Source organism: Monodon monoceros, unplaced genomic scaffold, assembly GCF_005190385.1.
Source record: "Monodon monoceros isolate NGI ecotype Baffin Bay Population unplaced genomic scaffold, NGI_Narwhal_1 Super_Scaffold_16, whole genome shotgun sequence".
Taxonomy (NCBI): Eukaryota; Metazoa; Chordata; class Mammalia; order Artiodactyla; family Monodontidae; genus Monodon; species Monodon monoceros.
This window is the reverse complement of record NW_021703772.1, coordinates 62,515,568-62,527,893: the sequence shown is the minus strand read 5'-3', so window position 1 is coordinate 62,527,893 and position 12,326 is coordinate 62,515,568. Positions and strand designations below refer to the sequence as shown.

Below are 12,326 nucleotides of genomic sequence, written 5' to 3'. Positions count from 1 at the left end.
TTTCCCAACTAGATAGTAGAGAAAGTAGTCCACTGTAAAATGTGTTTATTTTAATAGGTATTAATTGACCTAGAAATCAATTCTACATTATTTTTTAATTGAATCAAGCCACTTAATTAAAATAAGTCCAAATATGACACACCATGATAACTAATTTTCAGTAAAAACTATGATGATGATTTGCCTTCTCCAAATATCCGTTCTCTCAGGTAGTCCATTCGATCATTCTTTGTTGACAGTGCCATAGAGTTCCATTCAAAATGAGGGATCTGTAAAATAAGTAATGTAGTCTGAATGAAAGCTCAAAAGCAGCAACAAAAAACATCAGGGAAGACCTCTAAGAATACTGAGAAGAGCTATAGGAACCCTAAGACATTAGTTTACATAAGCATAGCCTTTGAACCCTATTTGGAAGGTTGCCTTCTTCTTGACAACACCTGGAAGACCCTTTTCTGCTTCACAGCTCCTTTCATCCTCCTGTTCCTACAATACCAACAATCGACATTTTTTCCCATGTGCCTTTCTTATATTTATACACTAGACTTTTTCTCTTATAACTCCATCCATCTCCATAGTGCTTCTCTTTATTGTAAGATGAATATAAAAAGAGATATTCTAGAGACAATTTTTAAAATTATTTTTATTTACTATTCTTAAAAAAAAACAGAGGGTGTTCTATTTCAGAGAGATTTTAATATAGCTTTTTTTTAATATTAAAAAAAAAGGTAATTGTACAACTTTCACCTTAAAAGGGGACACATGTAAAGCCAGTGTCTCTGGGTTTTTTAAAGGCTAATATTACATAAGTATTACATACCTGAATTACATGATAGCCCAAAATTTCCAAGTGTCGTTTTTTCATAGCAGATTTTCCTTTTAAATGAGGGATGTTTCTACAAAATGCTCTTGAATCCAAAAATTCCAAAGCTATCCTACATAAGATGAAAATAAATATTTACTTCTGAAATTGAGAAACTGAAAAATTATAAGCCTTTCAGGAACAAGGGTGCATCTTTATAAACTAAAAACCGCCAAATGAATAAATGAGTATACTAAGTTATTTTTCTACTTAAATTAGTAATTAATGACAAGTAATCCGATTCATTAGAATTAAACCAAATTATAGTAAGTATCTGCATGCTTTCATCTATTTGTTTCTTTGTCCAATACATATTTATTATGCACCTACCATATGTAAGGCACTGTGAGGGATACAAAAATAAAAGGACACATTTTATAGTCTAACAAAGAACATATGATACATAGTATGTAACTGTAATGCAGTGTAGGAAGCAGCTATGTGCTATCTGAAAAGTAGAGAGGCATGGGAGGTCCAAAGAAGAAGACACTATTTATTTCCACTGAGGACAACTTGAAGGTTAGTGCTTTAGATATTGCTAGGCTTTGGACAATGAAGGATGGAGATTAAAGCAGAAAGCACAAGAAAAGCAAAGGTATGTGGGTAGCATGCATGAGATACATGAGGAGCAGATTCTAATATAAATAATCCTTGATAGGTGAGTTCATTAAATCGTGCCAAATTTAACATTTAGATAACAAAATCTGAAACTAAGAAAGGTACTTTTCAGCTCCTGGTGGCAGTCTTGATCCAGCTATTTGAGTATTTAATTCCGAGTGTATTTTTGGTAGTTTTCCCAAAGTTGTATTATGGCTTCCATACGGAATAGGTTTTTTCCTTTTATCCAAGATACACTCAAAATCTATAAGAAAGTACAGGAACCAACAATATGAATTAGGTAAATTCTTATAGGTAAAATTTTAAGATATATTTTAAATATTTATACATGTATATAAAGACACACACACACAAACATGAAGAATGAGGTACCTCCCTAATTATCCAACTTATTTCATTTATTTATTTATTTTGGCCACACCATGCAGCATGCAGGATCTTAGTTCCCCGACCAAGGATTGAACCCATGCCCCCTGCAGTGGAAGCTTGGAGTCTTAACCAATGGACCGCCAGGGAAGTCCCTATCCAGCTTATTTTATATATATGATCTAGTCCAAGATCAAGATCACCTCTCTTTGAAAATCAATGAATAAAAAAATCAACCAGCAAGTATTACTAAACTATTATTTAGCATGGGGGCTATATTTAGCACTGCACTAAGCCAAATCACATTAAATTTCTTGGTCACAATTGGAGGAAGCTAAACCAACTCATCTGAAAATTAGTAAAGACAAAGATTGAAGCATGTATCCTGTCTTTCCTGTATGAACTGTACATAGGGTAACTAAACAGTTGACATAGGAAAGTTCTTTTTAGACAAATTCCAACTAATAAATGCAGAATGACAGATGTAGAATATCACTACTTTTCCACCCTTGATGAATAATGCATTTAGACAATAATTTTAATAGCTGCTAAAATCAGTAGGTGAAAAGCTGTGGGAAAGCTTCCTAACGGATAAGCTGACAACATATAAACACACTGATGAATCTTAATATAATAAAAAGGGGACAACCAGAATTGTATGTCTTCTGATAAGATGCAGTAAGAAGCACATACGACCTATGAAAAAGCTGGCCCAAAAAATGACCACTGCCACTCCTAAGCTAACCTGAATCTAATCAAGCCTCTATATCTAACTACTGGTTTACAGAAAAAATAGGGGATGCAGGAGCATGTTGAATGACACCACAGGGTTTCAACTGGAAAAGTCCAACAAACAGTAAAATAAAACATATAAAAGATAATTGAGACACTTGAACGTTGACAAGCTATATAATATTAAGAAATTATTATGAATAGTTGTAGAGGTGAAAATGATGGCACTGTGGTTATATATCCTTTTAGATATACATTCTAAAATGATATATTATCTGTGATTTGCTTGAAAAAGATCAGGTGGGACTCTGATTAGTGAGTATTAATAATTTTTAATGCTGGATGAGGGTTCATTATACTATTCTACTCTTGAATATGTATGAAATTTTTACATAATAAAAACAATCATAAAAATGTATTTAAACCAAGAAAAATGAAAAAAGAAACAATGAATGAAAAGGAAGAAAGAGTAGGTTTAATTACCTATTCTTTATATATAAGGGAAACTGGGGCACTGAAGCATCTTCAAGTTAATTATCGAACATGAAATATACTTTTCTCATAAAGAAAATGAATTCTGGAGCTAGAATGCCTAGGTCATCCTGGCTTTGCCATCTGCCAGCTACATAACCTTGGGCAAACAACAATGTCTCTGGGCCTCAGTTTCCTTATCTATAAAACAGAATAATTTGCAAAACTTACAGGGATATAATAAGTTTATTATATATAAAACATAATATCTAACACATAATTAATATGTAACATAATAATATGTAAGTGTATCAATTACTGTTGTTGTCATATGAAATTACAGCATTGTTTGAAAGATGCACATACCAGCAAAAAACCTTAATAAATCACAGCATAGTCATTCAATGAAATATTATGCAGTCAGTAAAAATAATGTATATTTGTTGGCATAGAAAAATATTCACAACATATAAACAAAGCTACAAACACTATAAAATAAGCCATTTTGGTTTTTAAAAAGTCAGAACTTTTTAAAGTACATATTGCTTGCACACATGAACATGTATTGCTTGTAAAATTAGAAAAAAAACAACAAATGTCATTAAAAATGAAAAAAAAGTCAGAAGGAGAAACATAGACACCAAAAGTAAAGAGTGTTTGTATCATGGGTGATTTTCCTTTTTGTTATCTGTCCTTTCTGGTTTTTCTATAAGCATGTATTACGTATCATATAAATGAGTGTTTTCTTCCAATCCTTAGTTCTTAATCATACTACTGTATTGTCTTAATTATACCATATCCTTATATACAAATATTACCAATTAAATCTTATTTTTAATGATCTATATATATTTTCACATAAAAATAAGCCTCTTGACAACATGAGGTACAAATATGAGTTGGCAATACAATGGGCTTGGGATATAATCTAGTTCCCCAACCAGGGATTGAAGCCATACCCCCTTCAGTGGAAGTGCAGAGTCCTAACCACTGGATCACCAGGGAATTTCCTGAAAATTTCCAAGATAACGAAAAAAATTTTTTTAAAGTTTTAAAATTCCAATTGATGAGATGATTCTGTTTAGTTTGGCTTTCTGAAAGTAGCTAATAACCTACCAAAGACTTACCTATTGTGTAGTAATAAGGTGTAAGAACAGAGGCTTTTACAAAATTGATTCCTCCTAGTACCTCTGCTAACATTTTATAAATCTGCTGTTGTGCTCCATTCATACTGCCAAAATCTTCAGGAAAATAAAAATAATTAGTTCACTTAAAATAATCAGCTTTTGAATGAAAATCATCCCATAATATTTCCAACAAGAGTTTCCATGTATTGTAATACCACCTGCAATAACACTAAATTCAGCACAAGTTCTTTGGCTCTCTACCAAAAGAGGTTTAGTGTCCTAAATACTAAGAAATACTTACAACACAAATTTCTCTACAAAATGGTTCCATTAAACAAGTTATGGCACTCTTGGGAACTCTGGTGTCACGGTTAGGTTTAACAATAAAAACAGTACACTACCTAATAATGTACTTTAGAATTAAGCTTTACTTTCTGACCCAAACAAAATTCAAACCTTTTTTATACTGCTGTTGACAGAAGCGGTCATGAAACCATGGAATCTGATATTCAGGACATTCCAAGCAGACTGCTCTATTTAATTCCATAAGACGAAATTGGACCTTCATATTTAGAGATGAACATAAAACTGAAATTAAAAAAATACATTAATAGACTTTGATAGCGTGAACTTAGCAAAGACGATTCATTTTTCACATTCATTTATCCCCATAATGGTTGTAACTTTTATTCTCATATTACAAAATCATTTCATTTGCATACACATGCTTTATATTTTTAAATTATTACATTCAGTGGGATGATCAGGACAAACACCTATATTTTTCACTAATTATGAATATTAAAACTACATTTTAGGGGCTCCCCTGGTGGCGCAGTAGTTAAGAATCCGCCTGCCAATGAAGGGGACATGGGTTCGAGCCCTGGTCCAGGAAAATCCCACATGCCACGGAGCAACTAAGTCCATGCGCCACAACAACTGAGCCTGCGCTCTAGAGCCCACAAACCACAACTACTGAGCCCAGTGCCACAACTACTGAAGCCCGCGCGCCTAGAGCCCGTGCTCCGCAACAAGAGAAGCCACTGCAATGAGAAGCCCGCACACCGCAACGAATAGTAGCCCTGCTCATCACAACTAGAGAAAGCCGTGCACAACAACGAAGAACCAAAGCAGCCAAAAATAAATAAACAAAATAAATAAAAACAAAAAAACTACATTTTAAAAAATACTACTAAAGAATATTCATTGACCTAATATTCCACATTTAGCAATCTATGCTAAGGAAACAAAGATGAGGGCAATGACTCATGTATAATAATCATTATTTATAGCAATGAAGAATTGGAAACAACCTACATGCTAACAAATTTTATTACTTCCTTATAATGGCAGATTCTATAGACTAAAAAATCATGACATCAAAAAATATTTAATGGCATGGAAAATTGTTCAAAATATAGTTCAATGACAAAAGTAACAGACAAAAGTGAACATATGTATAATTCAAATTTTGTTTTAAAATATATATAGGTATATAAACATACATATAAGGGCAGGAGACAGAAAAGAAATACTCCAAAACATTAAAAGTGGTAGTTTCACTTGGTGGTAAGATTATGAATAATCTTTTATTTTCTATTTTATACTGTTCTATAATCTAAATTTTCTACAATAATCAGGAAATACTTTTATAAACAGAAAAAAACCCCAGTATTAACACTTAAATGCTTTAGTATGTAGGTAGAGCTGAAACTTGGATATAAAATACAAGTGATAATTTATTAAAGTAAAAAATATATTACGCTTGCTTGTTGTAAAGCAAAAAGTTTATTGTTTTTTAATAATAATGTTTAACAAGTATATAGCAGTTTTTCTTTGAAAGTGTTTTTATGTATCTTATCACATTATTTTTAACTTTTTTCGCTTATGAAATTTACATACAGAAAAAATGCATAAAATCTATATGTATAGTTTAACACATAAAGAAAAATCGTACATTTATCACCCACGTGAATAAAATACTCCTAAACAATAATATATATATATACACATATATACATACGTTCAAGTTGAGAATCTAATTTGGCTAAGAATCTGATGTTAAAAATTGCCTTCAGTAGATCTTCTGAAAAATATTCACGTGTAGCCAAAGAGTAACCAAGAAACACTAACTTGAGAGGATCCAATATACCTAGGACAAGATTAAAAAAAACTTAAAATGTACAGCTGCTTCACATATACGTAATATATACTTTATTCAGGTAAAACCAGGTTTTAAAAAAATAATATAAACACAACCTTGACAAAATTAATCTATACTGTCACAAGTCCAGATAGTGGTAAAGTGGTTACCTCTGGGTGGGTGAAGAATGGGAATGAGGGCCGGGGAGAAGGGTACTATGCTAATATTCTATTTCTTGATCTGGGTACTGATTTCTTGGCTGATTCAATTTGTATAAATTCACATACTATATATATACTAAGAATATGTACACATTTCTGTGTTATTATTATACTTCCATTAAAAGTCTTTAAAATTGCCTTGAAAAGAGAAAGACTGAAAACAAAGAAAGGGTCAGCGGAGTATGTAAAAATAAGTGATCCCAGTCTCTATATACTGATAATATTGCTCAGAATGTGTGCAGAATCTAAGCACTTTACAAATATTAACTCATTTAAACCTCACTTCAGTGTAAAGTAGGAATGATTATTACCTCCGTTTTATAAACTGAGTGTACTGAAGCACAGAGAAGTTTAATGACTTGCCCCAAGTCACATGGTTAGCAAGTGGAGGGTGAGATTTAACTTGGAGAGTCCAGCTCTGGAGTCTGCACCACAGTCTTGTGCTACTCTCTAGGGCTCTCAGACCCCCAGGCTGGATACAGACATATATGAAGCTCAGGTCTCACTCAGTACCTCCTCCCTTACCTGTCAGCCAGCAACACGGTAAGTCACTCAGAGATAAGGCTTGAGGTTATTTACCGGATTTGCTTCATCCAAGAGATATTTTCTTTTTTTTTTCTTTTTTTAATTTTTATTGAAGTATAGTTGACTTACAATGTTGTGTTAGTTTCTGGTATACAGCAAAGTGATTCAGTTATACATATACATATATATATTCTCTTTTTCATACTCCTTTCCATTATGGTTTATTACAGGACATTGAATGTAGTTCCCTGTGGTATACAGTAGGAACTTGTTTATCTACTTTACATATAGTATCAATTGTTTGTATCTGCTAATCCTAAACTCCTAATTTATCCCTCCCCCACCCCCTTTCCCCTTTGGTAACCATAAGTTTGTTTTCTACGTTGTGAGTCTGTTTCCATTTAGTCAATAAGTTCGTTTGTATCATATTTTAGATTCCACATATAAGTGATATCATATGGTATTTGTCTTTCTCTCCCAAGAGACATTTCTGATGAGAGGGAAGGGGTCCTCTAAAATGTGCTATTAGCAGCAATGTTCTTACAAAGGACAAAAAAAGATGTTAAATCTTTTCAATGTTTTGCTGAGTTTATTTAATAAAGCAGGATCAAGTCACAAACAAGGTTAATAGCGATGATCTCCACCAGCAAAATTGATCTGTCAAAACTAATGTTTATTCAAAATAAAAGTATTATTCCATTAGAATTTTGCTTATACAGGTCTCCAAGAATTTTCCAAACATTTTCCCAGTAAGTCTTAAAAAAAAATCAAAGCTGTACTTCTCAAACTCTCATCTCTTATATCCTTTATTTGAAGAAAAAAAAAAAAAGAATGTATTTTCATTTCCTTCTGATTGTTGACACACAACTGAACAACCAGGAGAGCATATTCAAAGTCTCACCTTTCAGTTTCAAGTCTCATCTTTCTATATATAGTTGTATTACTAAAAGGGGGTATATATGAATGCCACACATGTATACACCCATACATGAATAAACACATACATCATATCAGTCCCATTTTGTCTATTAGAGACACACAAAAATAGACATGGTTAGACACTATCTAGCATATAGACCCCACAAAAATGTAGCAAAGCCCATGAGCATCATACTGACATAATTAATATATTCATACTGGTCTCACACAGCCTAACTAGAGGTCTACAAGCCTAGAGAAACAATTCCTGCCCTAATATAGAGCCTAACACCTTATGCTGGATGTGGAAGCTCCCAGCTAAGTATTTGTTGCTTGGATGACAGAATAGGAATTTCTTACTCTCCAGGCAGAGCAAAAAGCTCTGCGGAAGCTGGTCTCTGGCTGTCTCTCCAACCTCTTCTCCTACCAACTCAGTCTCCCGCATTCCACTACTGCCACACTGAATCTACTGTTCCCGAAAGAAACCAAGCATGTTCTTACCTCAGGGTCTTTTGCACTTGCTTTTCTTTACCCTGGGATTCTCTTCCCCACCTATGGACATGAGTCAACCTCTCTTTTTTTTTTTTTCACATCTTTACCGGAGTATAATTGCTTTACAATGTTGTGTTAGTTTCTGCTGTACAACAAAGTGAATCAACCATATGTATACATATATCCCCATATCCCCTCCCTCTTGAGCTTCCCTCCCACCTTCCCTATCCCACCCCTCTAGGTCATCACAAAGCACCAAGCTGATCACCCTGCGTGATGCAGCAGCTTCCCACTAGCTATCTATTTTACATTTGATAGTGTATATATGTCAATGCTGCTCTCTCACTATGTCCTAGCCTCCTCTAACCGCCGCCCACCCCCCGTGCCCTCAAGTCTATTCTCTGCGCCTGCGCCTTTATTCCTGCCCCGCCACTAGGTTCATCAGTACCGCTTTTTAAAATTCCATATATATGAATTAGCATACGGTATTTGTTTTTCTCTTTCTGACTTACTTCACTCTGTATGACAGACTCTAGGTCCATCCACTTCACTACAGATAACTCAATTTCGTTCCTTTTTATGGCTAATATTCCATTGTATATATGTGTAACATCTTCTTTATCCATTCATCTGTCGATGGACATTTAGGTTGCTTCCATGTCCTGGCTATTGTAAATAGTGCTGCAATGAACACTGTGATAAATGACTCTTTTCGAATTATGTTTTTCTCAGGGTATATGCCCAGTAGTGGGATTGCTGGGTCATATGGTAGTTCTATGTTTAGTTTTTCAAGGAACCTCCATAGTGTTCTCCATAGTGGCTGTATCAATTTACACTCCCACCAACAGTGCAGGAGGGTTCCCTTTTCTCCACACCCTCTTCAGCATTTGTTTGTAGATTTTTTGATGATGATTGTTTAGTTTTTTTTTTTTTGCAGTACGTGGGCCTCTCACTACTGTGGCCTCTCCCGTTGCGGAGCACAGGCTCCGGACGCACAGGCTCAGCGGCGGCCATGGCTCACGGGCCCAGCCGCTCCGCAGCATGTGGGATCTTGCCAGACCGGGGCACGAACCTGCGTCCCCTGCATCGGCAGGCGGACTCTCAACCACTGCACCACCAGGGAAGCCCTGTTTAGATTTTTTGACACATCATCCTGAATGGTGTCTCACTTCATTCAATCCATGGTCAATGACACCTCCTCGCTCCATCCAGCCCACCTCACTATCCTCCATCCTACACACCTACCCTGCTCTAGTGGTCTTAAATACTTATCACCATTTCACCTTATATATTTGTTTATTGTCTATGCCAGTTTCACCCCATCAGAAAGTAAAATCAACAATGGTAGAGTCTACCTGTTTTTATTCTCTCCTATATCTCCAGTGACTAAAGACTGCCTGACAATAAGTACTTGGTGAATGTTGACTGAAAAGGCAGTAACTACTGAGCCAGACATTTCACTTCTAAAACACACTATATTGACAAGTGAGACATGTGGGTCTGAGAAGAGAAGCAGCATTAAAACCTTTTTCTTTAAGGCCAAACAGAAAGAAATACAATTCAGGACCAAAATAAAGAATGAAAAGAAAAAAATAATTTCCTGCCTCCGCTACCCTCACGTACTGCTTCTGCTAAGACCAACAGTAGGAAGGAGTATTTCTACTCCACTTTTTTCTGGCACTGAAACACTATTTAGACTTTTTAAAGAGACACATAATAATCAGCACCAGAGCAGCAACCTTTCTGACAATTAATAAACATCTACATAGGACCTTAAGAAATATTTATTTTCTATTTAAAAAATGAACAAACTTTTAAAATTGACAACAATCAAATGTTACATGTCTCCAGAAATGATACAAATATCACGTATACAGCACCACATAAAGGCATTTTTTTGCTGAAAATGTTTAATCTGAATCTAATCAAGCATCTATAACTAACTTCCAGTTTACTAGGAGCACAGGAGATGGAGGAGCAAGTTAAAAGCAAGCACTCAGACAAATGCAGAATGTGGCACAACCCACAATAAATGGCCAATCTCTATTGCAAAAAATAAACATCAAGAAAAAAAAGATTAGGAGAAAGTGACATAACAACTCAACATTGGTTTCTTTAAAAAATTTATCAAAGAAAATTGGGTGACAATTGGGAAATTTTTATTATGGACTGAGTAGGTAGAAGGTGGTACTTGTTCACTTTCTTAAGTGTGATACTGGTATTGTGCTTACATAGAAGAATGTCCTTATAACCTGAAGTATTTAGGGCTGACACTTCAAGTGGTTCATCATACACACACATACACACACACACACACACACACACACACACACACCACACACACACACAGCAAATGTGGCAAAATGTTAATCATTATTCAAAAGCTACATTGTGGGTATACAGTATACAGATGTTTGTTACATTGTTCTTTCAATTTTACTGTGTATTTGAAAACTTAGGGACATCCCTGGTGGAGCAGTGGTTAAGAATCCACCTGACAGTGCAGGGGACACAGGTTCAAGCCCTGGTCCGGGAAGATCCCACATGCCGCGGAGCAACTAAGCCCATGCACCACAACTACTGAGCCTGTGCTCTAGAGCCCGTGAGCCACAACTACTGAGTCCACATGCCACAACTACTGAAGCCTACGAGCCACAACTACTGAGCCCACATGCTGCAACTACTAAAGCCCCCACACCTAGAGCCCATGCTCCTCAACAAGAGAAGCCACCGCCATGAGAAGCCCGTGCACCACAACTAAGAGTAGCCCCTGCTCGCCACAACTAGAGAAAGCCCGCACGCAGCAACAAAGACCCAACACAGCCAAAAATAAATTTATTTTTAAAAAAAGAAAACTCAGATAACAAAAAATCTTCCTCTTAAGTCAATGCAGAGCAAAAAACAACAAAAAACAAAAACCAGAGAATATTCTAGACCATAAGATACCAAAGAGATAACTTAATGGAATGAGTGAAACTTGATTGAATCCTGGGTCCAAAATAACCACTCTAAATAAGGTACTTTGAGAATGAGAGAGATTTAAAAATGGATTGTGTATTAGGTATTAGGAGACTATTAATATTCTTAGGTGTGATTAACAGGATTGTGGTGATGTAGGAGATCATTATTCTTAGGAGGTATATGCCTAAGCAATTAGGGATAAAGAGTCACAGTGCCTATAACTTACTTTGAAATGGCTTAGAAAAAAAACAAAAGAGCAAGAGAAACAAACAGTAAAGCAAATATGATAAAATGTGAACCACTGAATCTAACCAGTGAGTTTATAGGTGCTACTTGTTCAATTCTTTCACTTTTTAATGTAAGTTTGACATTTTTCATAATAAAAAAGTTTAAAAAATGGATCCAAAATATTTTTTGAAGGTATAAAACTCATGGCTATTATCACTATCCTTTAAAAAGGAATATGTATTAGAGTAGCAGCAACAGTATCCTCCAACCTCCTTATCAATGTATTACCAAACAATATACCTACTTAAGTAAGAATTAAGGTGTTGAAGGCAAGTTCCGAAAAATTCATCCCTTTGAGGTGGATCATAGTTCAGGGCGCTGAATGGAAGAATAATAGCAAGGATTGCAAAAGGATGAATCTGTAAAAATAGAACAAAAAAGTTACTGCTTCAACTTCAGCAAAACAAAACAAAATTTAGCCTAATTATTATCTTAAGCAGAAGTCTTTATCTAACATGCCTATCGTTAAATGAACATGCCCACAGTTAAATGACACATGTATCATTCTGTTTATTAAGTTTTCTACCTTGCTATAATTTATTTAATTCCACCACTAATTTCTAGTAACTCTAAATATTTTTTTTCTATTTTTTTTTTTTTTTTTT

The 12,326-nt window shown here is 34.9% G+C and overlaps 1 protein-coding gene across 4 annotated transcripts in view; it reads right to left on the bottom strand.

The window, feature by feature from the left end:
• Positions 1 to 90: 90 nt before the first annotated feature.
• FASTKD1 (FAST kinase domains 1) overlaps positions 91 to 12,326 on the bottom strand; it is a 43,507-nt gene continuing 31,271 nt past the window's right edge. For all 4 annotated transcript variants that reach the window (XM_029224916.1, XM_029224918.1, XM_029224915.1 and 1 more), the window contains 7 exons: positions 11,966 to 12,080; positions 6,197 to 6,325; positions 4,630 to 4,761; positions 4,174 to 4,287; positions 1,583 to 1,721; positions 818 to 932; positions 91 to 269 (listed from right to left, as the gene is read on the bottom strand). In XM_029224916.1, the coding sequence (XP_029080749.1) occupies positions 168 to 269; positions 818 to 932; positions 1,583 to 1,721; positions 4,174 to 4,287; positions 4,630 to 4,761; positions 6,197 to 6,325; positions 11,966 to 12,080 (846 nt within the window). In that variant the 3' untranslated portion in view covers positions 91 to 167. The remainder of the gene's footprint in view (positions 270 to 817; positions 933 to 1,582; positions 1,722 to 4,173; positions 4,288 to 4,629; positions 4,762 to 6,196; positions 6,326 to 11,965; positions 12,081 to 12,326) is intronic.